We start from the raw sequence: 18,150 nt of genomic DNA, 5'->3' as shown, positions 1-18,150 counted from the left end.
CACTCTCTCATTCCCCCCATCAGTACGCGCTGGTCCCCACTACGTGTCAGGCCCCGGCCTGGGCCCTGGGGGCGGACGAGTGAGTAAAACACGAGGTCCATCTGGGTCTAAATTCTGCTTATGCAACAGCATCATCCTTGGCTAACTTATTTAACTATTCTGTTTCACATTTGAGAAAGAGGGAGTTAGATTAAATTAGGCCATGATTTCTTTCAGCTCTAAAAGAAATGAGTTAGCAGTGCTATGACTCTCTGATCACTGGGCATAGACACTGCCCATATAATTGCAGTAAAGGAGTTCATGATGCTATCTACTCCCCACCTGCCAAATCGCTGACCCCTCAGACGCCCCTCCCATCTTCTCTTGGCCACCCTCTCCCCATCACTTCCAGCAGCACCGGAGGATCTATAATCACACGGATGCCACCCACATGTTGCCACAGCGTCACCGCCCTGATTTCCTGGTGAGACCGAATGAGTGAAAGCAGCCAGGGCAGCTGCACAGGCGCAGACGAGGGATGTCCCTGTGCTGCAGGCTGGGTCTAGTGTTACTGGGCTTCCATTTGTTATCCATGAACTCTCCTAAGGAGCCGAAGAAAAGGCAACATGCATTTAACTAAAATCAGCCTGTCGTTTCAGTAAAATGAAGAAGAACATATTAAACATTAGTTCATCTCATTTCCCTTTAAACGCACGATTTTAGTTTATTGGTGTAATGAGAGTTTGAAGAGCTTACATTCACAAGGAATAGCAATCCTCCAGCATCTCTATTTATCTCTAAAACGCACCAGATTGAATCACTTGGCATTTCATTTTTTCCATCTTTGCTGACTCTCTCATCACAATTTCTCCAGCTTAAAAACAAAACAAAAATATCCCTATCTCTTCCAATACAGTTCTTAATTTCCTATGATTCTTAAGTGCACACTCTCCCCAAGGTTCAGAAAATAAGATCAACAGTTAAAAAACGAAAGGTATTCCCTATTGAGGCTAGCCTTTCCCTAAGATAGTCTCATTTTTTTTCACCCAATATAGTAACATATAGGAAGGATAAGAGCTAAAATTAGACCTTGCTGTGAAACATCAATCTGTTCTTAGCAGTGCAAATAATTTACACACACACACACGCGCACGCGAGATGCTTTCATTTATTTCCTTATATCACATGAAGAGTCCAATGATAGTGAAGATTAAAGGAATTTTATTTTCCTCAGAAGTTCAGTGAATGCTAATTCTTTGGTAGTATTAATAGATGCTTTTAGCTAAGTAAGTTTGGGAGGCTCTGGTTAAATAACACGGAAGTATTTACTTACATTGTGACTCTCCTAGAAGACAATATTGAAAACAACATTTCCCAAACGCACGTGAGCATTGTAGCCCTTATTGGGAGAGTCATTCTGAGAACCACAAATCCAGTATGAGTGTCTCGTTGTGAAGACGAGGAGACCGTGCTTACAGTGGTTGGGACGCGCTGTGAGCTCACAGATTTATCAGCACAGCTAGAGCTAGAACCGATTTGACTTCCAGCCAACAATTTCTTCTAAAACAATGCAAATAATGAGTTTGAGATCCTACTAATTTTTAAAAGATTTTTCATTTAATTTTTTAGAAAGAGAGGAAGAGGGAGAGAGAAACATCGACTGGCTGCATCCCACATGCCACCCACTGGTGACTGAGCACGAAACCTGGGCATGTGCCCTGACCAGAAATTCAACCGGCAATGACATGACCTCCTAATGCGTTGGGAAATACCTCTGATTCTGGGAACAAAAAACACCAGGGCCTTCCAAAGATGCCAACCACTGGATTCGATGGAAAACATGGCCGCAGAAGTTAGGACTGCTGAGTGCACCCCTGTCTCCCATTGTTCGGTCCTGTAGATGTAGCTGGACTGTAGCTTCCTACACAAATGTGAAGTGAAGTGAAGAAGGAAATTATTTTGCTTTGCTAAGATGTGGTATTTTGCCTCAGTATCCTAATGTTTCTTAGGAAGGAGATACCTTTCCTTTAATGACCCACTAGTTTAAAAACATCGGTGGCACCAGGGAACCAAGGATAAAGAGACAAGCTCTTGAACTGGGTTGTTTTTCTGCACGCTAACGGAGTCCGCAATCTAATCGGAGGGATTCTTGATGCAGTCCCTCCTAACAGTGGTGAAACCTCTGAGGGAATGAGCTGCTCGTGCAGTTTGTCTTTTCAATTCAAGAACTCCTTAAGGATGTAGAAAACACGCTCCAAATCAGAATGGTACTCAGTTGTCCACTTAAAGTGGGTTCACGCCATCAATCTTTCTTCTAAGTGTTCCTACTGAGTTAAATGAGCAATGCTCAAGTTTTTTGTTTTTTTAATTATGGTTCCTAGGCTCTTCATTTGAATACTCTTATTTACTAAACTTCATTCTCCTTTTTTTAAAAAAGCAAATTAAATGTAAAAAGTTTGTATGGTAGAATAAATATTCAATTAACTTGAAAAAAATAGACTTGGGAGATAGGATCATGGACTTCAAATTTATGAAATTTCGTTGTCTGAACACTGATGTTCAATGTAGTTCCTGAAAAGAGACTGTCTCCCAATATGTGGAAGTTAAAAGAAAAGGCAGATTGCCTCCCATTAAAAGATAAACTTTCTGAAAATAAGCTAAGGTAGTGGCCATTCCCAAGTTTATCCCGAATAGTTGTGGTTTTACTGTTTGATGATGCCCATGAAGCAAAGGTAGTTGCTTGTTAGTTTATGGAAAAACAAGAGAAAAATTAATATTGAGAAAATTCAGTTCATTTATTTACCTTTTTGTTTCCTCATAAAGTGAGCAACTATTGTCATAATTTTATTTTAGCCATAACGTACCGAGACCCAACACAATACGACCAGTTAGCCCAAAGAACACATCGTAAAGCTGATGGAAATGAGGGAAGGAGCTCAGATAAACACACAGCAACTGCTGTGGCGAAACACTGAGCAGCAGTGACGGAGCATGACCAGAGCCACAGGCTCATTGGTCCGGTGATGCTGTTGAAAGACTCCTTTGTGAGTCTGCTGGGTCTCCTGTACTGCTGAGTCCCGCCAGGCTGCTGTGGCCACGGCATAATGAGAAAGCATATGGTCTGTAACTAGCAGCCTCATTTTGTTACTTTCCTATGTGTGGGATATATTTTTTTTAAGTCATGGAACTTCTTGGGTCCTCAGTTTTCTCACCCGTAAAATGTGGTTAAAGATCACCTACCTCACAAGTCTCTAGTGAGGATGAACAGAAAGAACGTTATAACCCGAGTGCTACACAGGTGGGAAGGGTTACTATCTAAATATTAATGGGAGCTATTAGAATTCCCTTAACTCATTCCCCTCTTCTGATTTCCTCCTCTTTCCCAGATTATTTCTCAATTTCCTTCAGAAATTACCTCTCCAATGACTGTATTCCACAGAGTCCTGCAAATGACCAGTCATTTGTAATTATATGGGACAAGAACCCTGTCATCTCGAAGTCATTCACTCCCTACACTTCAACCATCACATGCAAGGAGACAGTATCCAAACCTGCATATTTCCGATCCAAGCCCCTTCCCGTGACACCAGAGAACTGATTCAAACCCTTAAGTGGACCCTCGCTGGGATTCCCAGCTTGCCTTTCCTCCAGCCCCCCTCTCCTCAAACTCTGATTGGTCCACGTCCGACTCGGGTCAGCAAATCTCAAACCCTCCCGTTATGAGGGCGTTTGGGGAGCTTTTCTGGACCCTGCACTGAGCATCAGGACGCGGAGTTTCAGTCGCTCCACAGGTAAGCAATGGCCCAGTCCCCCTGGTCTCTCCCTGCACCTCCTTGTCATCCACAGCCATCTGGAATGTTCTCACCTAAGAACCCCAGAATGTTAGCTTCCTTATGTCATGGGGCCTCGGAGGCCAGCGAGTAACAGCCCTGCAGTGCCCCTTGGAGCTGCTGGCAGGCCATCTCCATGATACGTCTGCTCCGCCACTTCTCAATGATCTGGAGCTCGTTCGAGTGCGCGGCTCTGCAGCACAATCAATCGGTCACCCAAAATCCCCGTTCTGCCGGCCGACTGCCCTCTTCGAGCGGGGTGTGAGGACGCCCCACGAAGGCCACGCCCACAGCAGAATGTTGCTGGGCTTTCCAGGGAAATTAGCCTCTTCCCTGCGGAAGGATATTCCCACACTCACGTGGAAAGCACTGAACCCACGGCCTTCTCCTTCTGCTGACATGTCTGTGCCCTGTGGAGTCAGCTTCCCGAGGGCACAGACCACGCCCCTGGCCTCCGCGTGTCCACCGCCCAGCCCGCGTCTGGCCCGGGGCGGCGGGTACGGATCTCTCGGTGACAGAAGAAGGCGTTATACAAGCAGGCCTGTCCCTCCAGACACCCAGTTGGAGCGGCTCTGTCCCTGGGCCGTGCAGGCCTGGGACGGCCAGGGACGGCGTGGTTCCGAGCCGGGCAGCGCCACACGGCGCAGGAGACTTCAGGGCCAGCGCCCCGGCCCGGCTCCTTTCTTGGAGGTGAGCCACAGCGGCCCCGAAGCCAGGCCAATCCTGCCAGGAGGCACCGGCAGCCGACTGCCTGCAGGGCGTGGGCAGCGCCGCAGAGGAGACCCGGAGAACGCCGGAGCAACGTCACTGATCATCACGGTCAGGAATGCTGTGTAATAAGGCCGTGACAGAGGTGGGCTAGGGTTGTTCAGGCCACTGAGAAAAGTTCTTACAATTCTGTCTTGAAGGTCTTGAGGTTGCAAATGGATTTCTGTGGTCTGGTGTCTGAGTCCCGGGCCTCCACAGCACCCCTCACAGAGACCAGCGTGTTATCCCACGCGTGTTTGTCTTTCTGCTTAACAGTCATCACAGTAAATCACACCACTTCCTTGAATCTATTCACCTCCAAGAAACAATGAATAAGGCTGAGTTTATGTCCTGTAAAATCAATGCCTCTGACAGGTATAATGTTCAGCTTCTTCAATTATGAAAGGCTTTGGAGGAAACAAACCCTTCAAAATCTAAACTTCCCATGTGTAACTAAGAAAACATTTTGGACCTTATATTTAACAGCCCATGAGTTTAACTCCTTGTCAGTATGAAAAGATGTTTGGGACAAACAGCTCCTCTCCACCTCGCCCCTCACCTCTCATTTAGGTAGATTTTATTTATGCATTAGACGACCTTTTTGGCCATTAGAACAATCTTGCTTCGGCAGTTAATTAGCACAAGTACCATAATTTAATACAGTTAATGCTACTTGATGTCCTTTAATGCACCTTCCATTAGTGATATTATTGTAGTATTACCCTGTAAATTAAAATCAGATCAGGACCGAGAGAGCCACTCTTTAATTAAGGTACTGGCACACTGCACTCGTCTATTATTCATTAGAGAAAATCGCCCTGATTTACTGAAGGAGGACATCCATAAGTCAGAATTAGTCCCTGAGGATTGTTAGGAGGAGCGAACACTGTGAGGACCACGGAGTCCCTGCGATTGCCCGCTGCCGCCTCACCCACCCCAATCTCAACGACACGCACGGGGAGGGGGTGGTGGCAGCCAAATAAGCCTGTAGCCAGCGGGGCTGCAGCACTCATGATGGGATTGCCGGTTGTTCCCAGTAAAACAGGTAGCAGGTGTGTCACATGCTAAAAAGAGCTTAAATGTGACTTTTGTCTTGTGACAATCAAAACATCATTTTTTTACATCAAACAACACTAGCCAGTATAAGACATAAACACTGTGTTCACTTGTACCCAAGAAATAAAGAACTGGAATTCATGGCCAGTCAACTCAAAGATCTCCCACTGTGTTTGTTGCGTAGCTTCATATTTCAAGGTGAAAAATCTTGTATTCTCTGACCACTCTTCTGTGGCAATTTCTCTACTGTCCCACGCCAGTCCCTACGTGGTGGTGGGGGAAGTGACAGGCAGAAACGTGTCTATTCAATGATCACATACAGACGAGGAAAGGCCCGTTACATGTTGCAATCATCGAGAATGGAAGAAGGAGGAGTGATGTTGAAAAGGAACCTTTAGAACTTTCTTTTAGCGATCATCAATCAATGTGCAATGTTCCTACAGATGATACGCTGAATAGGAGAAAGACAAACCAGGCTGAAATGTTCAAGGGTAAACGTCTATCAGCTTCTCTGCTGGAAGTTCTGTGACCCAGGCAACAGCTCCCGTCAGTGGCTCCACGTTCCTTATGTAACTTAGAAGCTGGAGACACGCCTGAGCCATCAGGCCTTGCTTCTTTAGTCCCTCCCCTAAGACTAAAAATACCCCAGCCATCTGGTGCCCAGCACAGTACACGCCAACATCAGCTTTGCCCTGAGGAATTTGGACGGAGTTTGGAGGTGACAGAATGGGACCTTGTGGAAGGGGCTCACCTCCAGTGCCCCTTTCCTCCTGCCCGGCCGCCTCCTCACCAGCCTGTGGGCTGGTGAACAGGAACAGACAGTGGAGGTGAGTCCCAGCGAAGGGAGGAGGGCGCCTGCAAACTCCTCGGAACCACTGCAGTGCAGTCGGAGGACCCGGACGAGGGGTAAAGGAAAAGCGGTAAATCTGGCGGGATTTGGCATTTCTAGCATGCCATCTGTAGGGGATAATACGTCTGACCCCAGTAGAAAATGTATAAAAATGCCTGTAGCTTTAAAGTGTATTTACACTCTTAAAAATAATCAGAGAAAACAAAAGTGGATACGCGACAAGAGAAATACGCCCCGACGATGGTTATCGCCCAGCTTCACAAGATTGCCCTCTGTACAAGTGGAAACGAGTGTTTGGGGAAGTTGGGCAAGGATTTCTCGAACTGCAAGGAAACTGAGCTAGAGAACTCTACCTAAAATGTAGGTCATAGTAGGATCCAAATTCAAATCTTAGCTTATTAAGTTTGACATTTATTCTTGTAGGGGAACAGAACACTAGCTGCTTTGTTGTGGAATGTGACTGTTAATAATTTCAACATCAATAATTTTTTTTTATATTACAGTCCCCAAGAATAAGATACTGGAAACTGATCATCTGCTAAGATATTCATGCACATGGTGGCTACATTTTACCATAACTGGCAACCCCCTGTTTAAGGTAACAGCTTCCCAGTGTACTCTCGAGATGCCCTGCTAATACACAAACTGCCTTCTATACCTGAAACCTGTTAGCTTGCTGTGGTACCAGGCACATTTCTCTCAGAAACATTATTTTCCTTTAAAGCAGTGGTTCTCAACCTGCAGGTCACAACCCCTCTGGGGGTCAAACGACCCTTTCACAGGGGTCGCCTAAGACATAACAGTAGCAAAATTACAATTATGAAGTAGCACCGAACATAATTTTATGGTTGGGGTCACCACAACATGAGGAGCTGTATTAAAGGGTCGCGGCGTTAGGAAGGTTGAGAACCCCTGTAAAGATATCATCATCGTACATCACCAACACCTTGATTACACCTGTTCAAAGAGGTTCCATTGCTCAAGGTCCTTGACTCTCCCAGGAGGAACATGAAGCTGGCACAAAACTGAGGGTGGGCGGCCCCCCATTTCTGCCACTTTCCAGAGTTCAGATTCTTGAACCCTGGTCCCCATCCTGAGGTCATGCCATCACACTATTCTGTGTGCCCACTCTGGCCCCTCCCTGAACAGCGGTGACCTCCTTTTCCTTCTGGTGTACAAACAGCACTACTATCAGATAGATTGAGACAGATCCCCAGAAGGCCGGGGAGAGTCAACATTGCACCGGCTCCCGAAGGCTGGCTGCCCTATGGAATGCTGGACGCATTAATAAATCCTGCTTTAGCCCTGGCCAGTTTGGCTCAGCGGTTAGAGCGTCGGCCTGCGGTCCAGAGAGACCAAGGTTCGGTTCCTGCTAAGGGCATGTACTTCGGTTGCAGTTTGTCCCTGGCCCTGGTTGGGTTGTGCGGGTGGCAGCCACTCCATGTGTCCCTTTCACGTCGATGTTTCTCTCTCTCTCTCTCTCTCTCTCTCGCTCTCGCTCTCGCTCTCGCTCTCTCTCTCTTCCTCCAGCTCTATCTGAACAAAAAATGTCCTCGGGTGAGGATAAAACAAACAAACAAACAAAAAATCCTGCTTTGTTTAAATTTTATGATGACTTAGTTAAACCTACATGACTGATGTACCGTTTATATCCGTATCTCCATGCACTCTGACGGAAGCTACCTTGGCTTTTTTAGAAAGACTACCGCCTTGATTTGCTTTCCCGGCCTCTCATTCTGCTGTGCACGCAGCGTGGCCTCCCCAACTGCCTCTTGCTGCAGCCTCCACCGGCCGGCTGTTTGGATCACATCCCACACTTACAAAGTCTCGACTTTGGTGGTGCTGGTTCTAATGATTGAAGTTTTTCATTAAACATCTTCAAGCTTCTTGGCAGCTTGCTCCAATGTGTCTCTGGTACATTAGCACAACCACAGATATGCCTGACCGTGACCGTTCATGTTTAAACTCGGGGTCATGTGTATTTGACTCAGGAAATGCAGGGAGCTTGACTCAGGTCCGTGTTTTAAATGGTTGCATGTCTTCTTAAGACAGCAGCATCCCAAAACCTGAGAAACACGGCTTGCCCTTTTTAAACAAATGCATTGTTTTCCCTAAATGCTTATTGGTTCTGATTGAAAACATGTGAAGAAATACAGTGTTCGTTTCCAGAGATGTTTGTGCACTGTGACAAAACAGAGTCTTGCATTTGAAAACAACCGGTAGATACATTTGTGTTTCTATCCCTTTACTAAGATGCTTCCCCCACCCTTTCGCTTAAATCCTAAGAAATCCTGCCAGGGTCAGTTCTCATGACAGCACGTTTGGGACCACAGGTTACTGCTGAGTAAGACAGGTCCCACATGCCTCAGCACCTCCTCTAGGCTGGAGTTCCTGAGAATATGGTGCAGTAGAAAGTGAGAAACATTGCTCTACGGCTGCAGGGCCGACACCCGGCATTTCCTCTGGACACACTCACGCTCGTTCGCGTGGGCCAGACGCTCTTACCTGCCATGGACCTTGATGTCCGAGATCGCATAGAAGTAGCGTGCGGAGTGCGGCTCACTGACGAAGATCTCCCCGACGGCTGGCCTCAGCAGCCGGATCCTCAGGTCTGTGACCGTAAAGAAATCTCTGAGTTTCTTGGTTGTGTCCAGCTGGCCGTAGAGAGAAGCCATATTACGAAGCCACGGTCCAGCAAAAAACGCAAACCTGTCTTTGATTTCAAAGTGGATTATTTTGCTATTGGTCATATACCCCGTGGAGTACTCTTCGGTGCAAATGATTTCTAAGACCGTGTGCTGCGATAAATCCTTCACGGATTTGGGATCCATGTGGAAAGCATCCAAGCAGTCTGTGGCGTAGTACTGATAGGGCTGCCATGTGCGCCCATAATCCAGAGACTTCTCCAAGATCATTTGGTCTGGACGCCCCGACTCGAAGGTGATGACTATGTTGTCTGTGAGCTCGATGGTTTTGCTCCAAGACAGAGTGATGTTAACCTGGAGAGGCTTGGGGTAGTCCTTCCAGGTGGCAGACTGCCAGAAGGTGGAGGGGTGTCTTCCTTCGAAGTCGAACATCAGCTCGGGGGGATGCGCCAGCTCGGGCGTGCTTGCGTCACACTCGTTATTGCACATGTAGGGGTTGCCCTGCGGAAGAAGAGCAAAGGAGGGCACATCAAACACGAGCTAGACACAGGTCTTGCCATATGGCTCCTGCTGAGTAAGAGGCTAGGAAAGAAAGAAAATAAGAAGGAAAAAACACCTGTTTGCAGTAATCATTTTTTGTTTGCCTTAATGGGAGTCTCCTACTTAATCGCTTAAAAAAAAAAAAATTAAAAAGAGGAAATAAGCTAATTTTCCGGTCTGGTTTCCTTCCATAGGCTTTAAGAAATGAAAACAGTTTATTTATCCCCCATGTGTTAGACCCGAACGTGGTCCCAGAAGCACAAAGACGCCGAGCGACCGCTGAACGGCTCAGCGCTGCCTCGGCTTCTGAGAGGCGTCTTAGGAGAGGCGACGAAAGTCCTCCACGCCTCAAGGACGTTCCTCAAGAGCGCAGTTCCTTCAAAAGCCATTTTTCAAGCAGGGCTTTAGAATTAGCAATGAACCGTAGATACCCGTGTCCTGTTTGGGAAACAATCCCCCCTGTGACATTCGGCTTCTTTTTGCTTTGCCTCAAATCCATCATACTTAAGTAGGGCCCACTTCATAAAGCCTGCTTTTAAAGCATTTACTTTGTTCACCACAAATCATTAGAATGTGGTCTATACTGCGGGCTCTGGGGCTCAGTCCAAACAGCTGCCATCCCATGTGCAGAGGCAAGGGGCTTGCTCAGGGAAGGCTTGGGGAGGGAGGCGTGTGCTCCAGCCTCTCCGAACAGGACCTCCCAGGACTTAGAATGAGGAGGGTGTTGCAAAGAGCCAGGGACCCACCGAACTGTCGCTCTGTGCTGGCCACAGGCAGCTGCCCATGGAAGCGAGCCCTTAGTATTGCTTCCCGCTCACGAAAGCTACTTCCTTCACAGCCCAATCCAACAAGAAGCTAACATCTGTCTCCTTGTCCTCCCACAAGTGCTAACACCCTTCATGCTGCCCTGACTGGCTGCTCTGAGCTCTCATCGGGGGTCCTACGGCAAATAACTTGCTCTCTGATTTTTGTTTATTTTTGTTTAAGAAAACAAGCATGTCATCTGGAGCCAACCATGAAGGTATTTCTTGCTGGTCCTGTCCGGGGTCATTGTCAGTGTAGACGGGTGAAGATCGGCCCTCTGACCTGGCCCCCAGGCTTTGTCTTGTAATTGCAATTAGATCCCGCCCCCCTTTTCCATGAACTGAGAGCTGTCATCATACCTGCAGGATGCATGAGCTGGGTCTCAAATAACGAATTAACACTTTAGACGTCGATGCCCAGTTCCGCTGACTCCTGGAAACGTGAGCCGCACACGAGAATTGCTCTGGCCTCCCCAGAGGCGGCTTTCTCCTACCTGCTCAGCTAATTCCCACTCTCTCCCATTAGTGCAACTGAACCCTGGAGCTGGCAACAGGTCTGGGGCTCACGCATAATTGAGATGGGGCAAGAGAAAGAAGAGAAGGTACGTTATTTGAGGAACAGAACTGTTTCAAAAATACATTCAAGGCATCAGTGATAATGGAAATGTTTCTGTACTTCTCTCTCGAATTTCAATCCCCTATTCCTGATCCCAGCGTCTGTGGCGCTATTTATAGTATCCCCTTCAGAATGAGCCAAGAGGGGAAAGTAAGTTTCTGTTCCAGGTGGAATAAATCACCAAATTTATTATTATTTAAACTCTCTTAAGCATACCAGAGAGCCAAATGCAAAACTCTGCTAACAGGCAAAGGCTTTTTATGGAGGGCTATAAATATTGTGGAATCTGTTGCGATTTATAAATTCCAAATATATGTAAATGCACATTTTACTGGAAGGGGTCAGATTTACACAAATCACACCTTCATTTGAAATTCACTGAAAAAATATAGTCCCTTCAGAATCTATCAGCGTGTAGCCATCTGCACAATCATTAGCTTGGATGCCACCACCTTCCTCCTGACAAAAGTGTCTTCGTCTGAGGTCAAGGGTATGGGAATGAACACAGGATATCAACTCTGCAGGATACCCTAAGGGAGTCATCAGACTTTGTAGCAAGTCATGTTGCAAGCTAGCATTTCTTCAGCAGAGATGCACAGAACTTCTCAGGTGGGGAGAGAGCGCAGAGGAAGAGACACGGCAGAGTGATTTGGGGAACAGGTCAATACTAGCAAACCTGTCTTAGAAAAGATGCTTGAAGATGTCTAAAAAACATTCATTCCTGTATTGAGTCAAAGTGCTGACAATCACCACCAGTTATTTAGCGCTTGTGGGTCAGACACGTGACACATGTTATCCTGGGTAATCCTTTCCATCCCTACCTTACGGAATAGGAAACGGAGAGACAGAGAAGGGTCAAGTAACTTGCCCGAGGTCTCATAACAAAGGCAGTAAGGGCAGAGCCGGACCGCCTTCTCCTACCCCTGCCCTGGCCTGTTCAACTCCCAAGTCAATGGACTCCCTATGATGCAACCCAGCCTCAGGGCAGGGTTGGCTGGCATAAAAGGAAGGGTCTCACATCAAATGAGTTTGGGAAACACAGCCTAATGTCTTGTATTAGAGAGCCCTAATGAGCATGATCACACATGTGAGATGCCATGAAGTTAAGGTATTTCCTTAGCCTCATGCAAACCTACTTTCAGAATCTTCTCTGACCGTGGAGCCCTGTTTGTTTGCTACCCCTATTTCTATAGCACTCAACGGGTGTCCCAAAGAGCACCTTCGAGGTTCTCTGCCCTGCACCCCTCTGAAATGGTAAACACGTGGATGCCGACATGCACTGCACAACCCAAACTCTCAGCCCTTTAATGAAGACAAGCCCTGGGAAAGCAGCCAGTCTCTGCCTTTTACCACAGGGACGTCTGCAGGCTCTGCAGGACAGCCAGCGCAGGGCAAATGCCAGGGAAGGAGGGAATGTCGCTGCTTTGCACCGACCTGCCGTGGGTGCCTAAACGAGAGGAAGGCTCCATGCGTTCAACAACTGCCTACTATACTTGACAATTATTGATTGCCGACTCCATCGCTATATTTAAGGCCCTTGTCTTGGCTCCCAAGACACAGCAGTAAACATATCTGGGTCCTTGCTTTCAGCAGCGTGACCATCTTAGTTGGGGGCGATGCACGGAGTAAACAAACATGTAATGTTTGATAATGTTACATGCTATGGACAAAAATAAAGCCGATTAGGGGGAAGAATAGCTTTGGAGGAGGGATTCTGATTGTAATTTTATATTGGGAGGTCACAGAAAGTCTCTGCTGGATAATGTGACATTTGAACAGAATAACAATTCCCAATTTACAATGGAGATGATCAGAGGTTGACCAGAAGGACAGCTTCATCCTTTGATTTTTCTTTTCTTAGTGGTAATTTTCACAGCATAACAATTTATTGAAATCAATGAGTAAACAAGTCATTTCACATGAGAATCTAAACCAAATGACTGTAACACACACACACACACACACACACACACACACACACACATAAAAGAAAGAAATCAATGGAAATGTTCTTATTTCCTATTCATACGCTTTTAGAAGATAAATTATTTGATATCCATTAACATAACCCTCTGAGATACAAGGGCATTGAGAGAAAATTAGCAAGATAAAAAAAAACAACAAAAAAACCCCAAAACATTATTCTGGTTCCCTGAGAAGAAAGCTTGCATTTTAGGTGAGAGAAAGAGAAAAAAAAAAAGGCCAAAGAAGCCGAAAATGTTTCTACTCTATAGAAAAAAGAAAGCCAGAGGAGAGATTTTTATGCTAAAATATTTAGTGTCAATATTCCACATGGCTGTGATCTGTAATACTGTTGTTACAGAGAATTATCAATATAAAAACAATTGCTGTAAAAGGGATTAGAATAATTACATTTTTGAGTACTTCGACTCCACCCTAATCCTCTCTAAAACCATCAACTAAGAAATGTATATCAAAAAAATAACTTCCCCTACTTGTGAAAGCGAAGAACTTCTTGCTGCTAAATCCAACAGATTCATGCACTAGCAAGTATAAGTAATTATTTTGTAGCCAGCGGGCAGCCTAAAATAGATCCCAAGTCCTGCAAGCAACAGATCCTAACCGACTGTGGACAAATCGAAAAATATTTTATGGCTGTGCTGATGATATTTACGCCATTAAGAGATGCCTAAATAATTAAACAAATAAGGCTGCTACATATTTTTTGTAACAATGAAAAGAGGAAAGAGATTGTGATGTTTAATTTCATTTTAAAAATAACATTAATATTTTACCTCTGGGACAATTGAAGTTGGTTTTTAATTAGCACTTTGTAGCCGAAGTGGAATATGTTGTAATTCTTCCCTAATGTGCTTTCAGAACTTAGAGGAATAAATACATTTTGAGACGTGCTCTCATTGTTTCTAGGATGAAAGTGCCTTCCTTCTGCAACACTGAGAAAAAACACCCGCTCACCAAAGATCTGCTTGACCCTTCAGTTACAAAAGAAAATCCTAGATGAGCAGTATTAATGTCACACCTGGGGATCCTGCTATCTTGACCTTGCCCTTCCTCTTGGGAATGGCGGTGGGGATGCAGGGATTCACACGGGAGGTTTGGCTGCTCACCGTAGGTACATGCCCAGCAGGCAAGCGTGCACATGGGAGCGTTTGTGAGAAGCCTCTGGGGTCACACTTACACCAATTGTGCAAAACAGTGAAACAGAGCGAGCTCACACCTGTTTGCATCTCAGTGACATTCTGGGACAGCGCACCTGGGCTGTTCTCACTGCGATTTGGAAACAGACCTCACAGTAGCTGTGCCAATGCAAGGCTTTGAAAGGATGGAGTGAGTGGTGGTGTTACCACTGGGGCCGGCCCGAGCGGGTCTGCCTCAGGCCTGCCTGTCGTGGTGGGGTCCTGACTTCCTGTAGGAAAGAGTTCATGAGGCGGGTCCAGGCGATTTTGAGGGTACGCTTATTAAAGCTGGGGACAGTGAAGCAAAGGAAGGACTCGGGGTAGAAGCAGCAGCGGAGCCTAGGCAGCGCTCGGCTTTGGCTCCCCGGAAATGTTATAGGGAGAAGTGAGCCACGGCAGGGCTGCTGTGAGCTCCCTGGGCAGTCAGAGAAACGGGGGGCCTTCGAGACAGGATCGGGGATGAGCCCAGGACGAGCTGCCACTGCACACTGCTCCCCTGGTTGCAAGTCTCTTGGGGACCACAAGTTTAGAAAGAAGTCAAAATTTCATGCCCAAGAAGGGGCATAGGTGTGCTCTAGAGCGAGTTCACTGGGTCTTTCTTTGTCTTAAGAGTTTTCAGTTTTCTTCTGCAGGTGAGAATCTTAGGGGAGGGTTTCAGCAGAACAGTCATCGCTTTGCAGGTGCATTTTTTTTTTATTAATTTATTTTTGTTATAGATGTTTCTCCTTTTTTACCCCATTGGACACCCTCCTCCCCACTCCTCCCACCCTGTCCCCAGCTTTGTTGTCTGTGTCCATTGTTTATGCGTACATGCACATAAGTTCTGTGGTTTATCTCTTCCCTCTCCCCACCCCCTTTTCTGGGGATTGTCAGTCTGTACCCTACTTCTATGTTGCTGGGTATGCCCTGTTCCCCAGACTGTTATGTTCATTATATTCCACAAATAAGTGAGATCATGTGATATTTGTCTTTATCTGCTTGGCTTGTTTCGCTTAGGATAATACTCTCCAGGTTCCTCCATGTTGTCTCAAAGGGTAAGAGATCTTTCTTTCTTACAGCTGCATAGTACTCCACTGTGTATATGTACCACATCTTGCATTTTTAATAGGCTGCTGCATCCAAACGAGTGCACAGGGAAGTTAGGGATTACCCTTTGGTCCGCCTCACTGCTCTACTTTCATTTTGGGTCTGTCTGGGTTTAGCTGGGTTTTTGTCATTTGTTCCCCTGACTCCATCCCTCCTTGGGTGTGGCTGGCACAGATTCCACTGATTGGGTCTCTGTTCTCTATTTCCTGACCAGGGTGATTTAGCGCTGCGTTCTCTGCTTAGGGTGGGGAGGTACGAACCATCTACTCTCAAGTGTCCTTGGTTAAGGGAGATAAGGTCTGACGGTTCACTAGCTGTAAGTTGTTCAAATTGTTTGATCTTATTTAATTTTCTTGTCTCAGTTTCCCCATTCCACTTGCTCAGGAATTTTCTTAGCTTCTTACTCTCCCGGCACAGTAGCCTAGTCTATGGTCAGCTCTGATGCACCGTGAGCACCGTGCTCTAACTTGGGCTGAACCATCATCTGGACGAGCTGGCCTCCAGCCCCCTGGGAGCCAAGCAAGCAGGCAGGTTCTGGGAGGTCGGTGATGGTCTCTTTACAATGGAGGTATAACTTTGCTGGGAGGGACTCTAACTCCCAGTTGCTTCTTGGAACTTCTCAGTTTCTCCTCCCTTCCCCAAGTCCTCACTACTCCTGGACTCTTGCTTGGCGCTGGGATGAGAAGGCACCTCCTTTATGACTTTTGGAGACACTCAGAGTCCTCGGAGTCTGGGAGCTGATGTCCATTGGTCTTGCTCGGCCCTTCAGGTCTTACACTTCCTTACTGGCCTTAGGGGGAACAGAGGGACAGCAGAGCCAAAGGCAAATACAATCCCAGATGGCAGACCCCTGTTCCAGCAACCTGAATGGTAAGTGTCAGCACTGTGAAGACCCACAGGCGTCGACGGCCATGGCGATGGGGATGAACTGTGTCCTCAGACAGGAGGCCCCCGCGAGGCAGCATGTCTTGTGTTCATCAATCCCTACAAATGGCACTGCAATCTCACTTGTCACCTGCCCCGTTAACCGACACGTTGGGTGGCAATGTGGGCTAACAATATAGCGAGCATATTATGGGATGGTCCGAACTTGAGATATTCTGAAACCGCTGTGACAAAAGTACTTATGTATTTCTCAGAGCATGATCGCAAATTTTAGTTGGGGAAATATGGCCGCTCTAGAATAATAGAGAATAAAGAGTCTTGTTTCTGATCTCCGGAGTGCAAAACTGACCGCTCCGTTTTCTAATGAGACCCTCGCTCACCCCAGGTTCCTTCCTGCACGAACACGGGCTGCAGGCCTGGCCGCGGCTGCCCTGCTTCGCTCTGCTCCCCGACGACACCAACTCCACACGCGCCTGCACCGGGAACAGAGAGGCCAGGGCTTAACCTTCCTGCAACGAGAATGCTAGAAGCCACGCTGCAGACTACGGGCCCCGATAGACATCTGTGTAAATCCCCCAGAGGATCACAGTGAGGATTTTCAAATGGGTGAAGGCTTCAGAGGTCAAAAAAGATCAAGTTTCTAAGAAGGAGTCAAATACATTCTCGAGCCACAAGCCACAAAAATGGATCGTACATAGCAATCTAAATCGTTACTTTGCAGATACTGAAGGAAAGATAAATATTAATGAAATCAAGGGAGTCTGAAAGAGAACATCGACAGCAGAACACTGGAGTAAGATGATACTACTGTAATCGGTAGGAAAACTGCTTTCTAAAATATATTGTCTTAAAGAATAGCACTCAAAAATCTTTGGCACAATATTTTGTCTCATAAATGCTCTCAAATAGATCATAAAACAAACACTTAAATCTTAATAACACAAAGTTGAGTCCTGGCCTGTTTGGCTCAGGTGGTTGAGTGTCACTCCATGCACCTGGAGATCACGGGTTCAATTCAGGACACATTCCCGGAGGTTGTGGGCTCGATCCCCAGTTGGGGGCATGCAGAAGACAGCAGATCGATGTGTCTCTCATGGATGTTTCTATCACTTTCTCCCTTCCTCTCTCTCTGTAAAAAAATTTAAAAATATCTTAAAGTAAAATTCCACAAAGTTAAGTGAGCTGCCTGAACTTCAGGTGAAAATACCTGGAGGGGAGCTTAGAGAACATGAAGGTGAGAATGAGGGGGTCCCCGATACCTGATGCAATGAGAGGCAGTGTGAGCACTCTTAATTCTGAGCATTCGGACTCGAGTCTCAAACACTGGAGGAGAGTAGTGGAGATTGGAGGAGTGTGGTGCAGAGTGGAGGAGTGTGGTGAAGAGTAAAGGAGAGTAGTGGAGAGTAGTGGAGAGTGGAGGAGTGTATTGAAGAGTAGTGGAGAGTGGAGGAGAGTAGTGAAGAGTAGAGGAGTGTAGTGAAGAGTAGTGCAGAGTGGAGGAGAGTAGTGGAGAGTAAAGGAGAGTAGTGGAGAGTAGTGGAGAGTGGAGGAGTGTAGTGAAGAGTAGTGGAGAGTGGAGGAGTGTAGTGAAGAGTAGTAGAGAGTAGAGGAGTGTAGTGAAGAGTGGAGGAGAGTAGCGGAGAGTGGAGGAGAGTAGTGGAGAGTGGAGGAGAGTAGTGGAGAGTGGAGGAGTGTAGTGAAGAGTAGAGGAGAGTGGAGGAGAGTAGTGGAGAGTGGAGGAGAGTAGTGGAGAGTGGAGGAGAGTAATGGAGAGTGGAGGAGAATAAAGGAGAGTAGTGGAGAGTGGAGGAGTGTAGTGAAGAGTACAGGAGAGTGGAGGAGAGTAGTGGAGACTGGAGGAGAGTGGAGGAGAGTAGTGGAGACTGGAGGAGAGTAGTGGAGAGTGGAGGAGAATAAAGGAGAGTAGTGGAGAGTGGAGGAGAGTAAAGGAGAGT

General features: G+C 46.7%; 1 protein-coding gene across 2 annotated transcripts in view; it reads right to left on the bottom strand.

Annotated features, from left to right (window-relative positions):
- NTNG1 (netrin G1) overlaps positions 1-18,150 on the bottom strand; it is a 290,705-nt gene that overhangs the window by 124,086 nt on the left and 148,469 nt on the right. For both annotated transcript variants that reach the window (XM_036272084.1, XM_036272085.1), the window contains exon 3: positions 8,968-9,608. In XM_036272084.1, the coding sequence (XP_036127977.1) occupies positions 8,968-9,608 (641 nt within the window). The remainder of the gene's footprint in view (positions 1-8,967; positions 9,609-18,150) is intronic.

The sequence above is a fragment of the Molossus molossus genome, unplaced genomic scaffold, assembly GCF_014108415.1.
Source record: "Molossus molossus isolate mMolMol1 unplaced genomic scaffold, mMolMol1.p scaffold_m16_p_20, whole genome shotgun sequence".
NCBI lineage: Eukaryota > Metazoa > Chordata > Mammalia > Chiroptera > Molossidae > Molossus > Molossus molossus.
The sequence above is the reverse complement of the archived record's forward strand: the minus strand, read 5'-3'. Positions and strand labels throughout refer to the sequence as shown.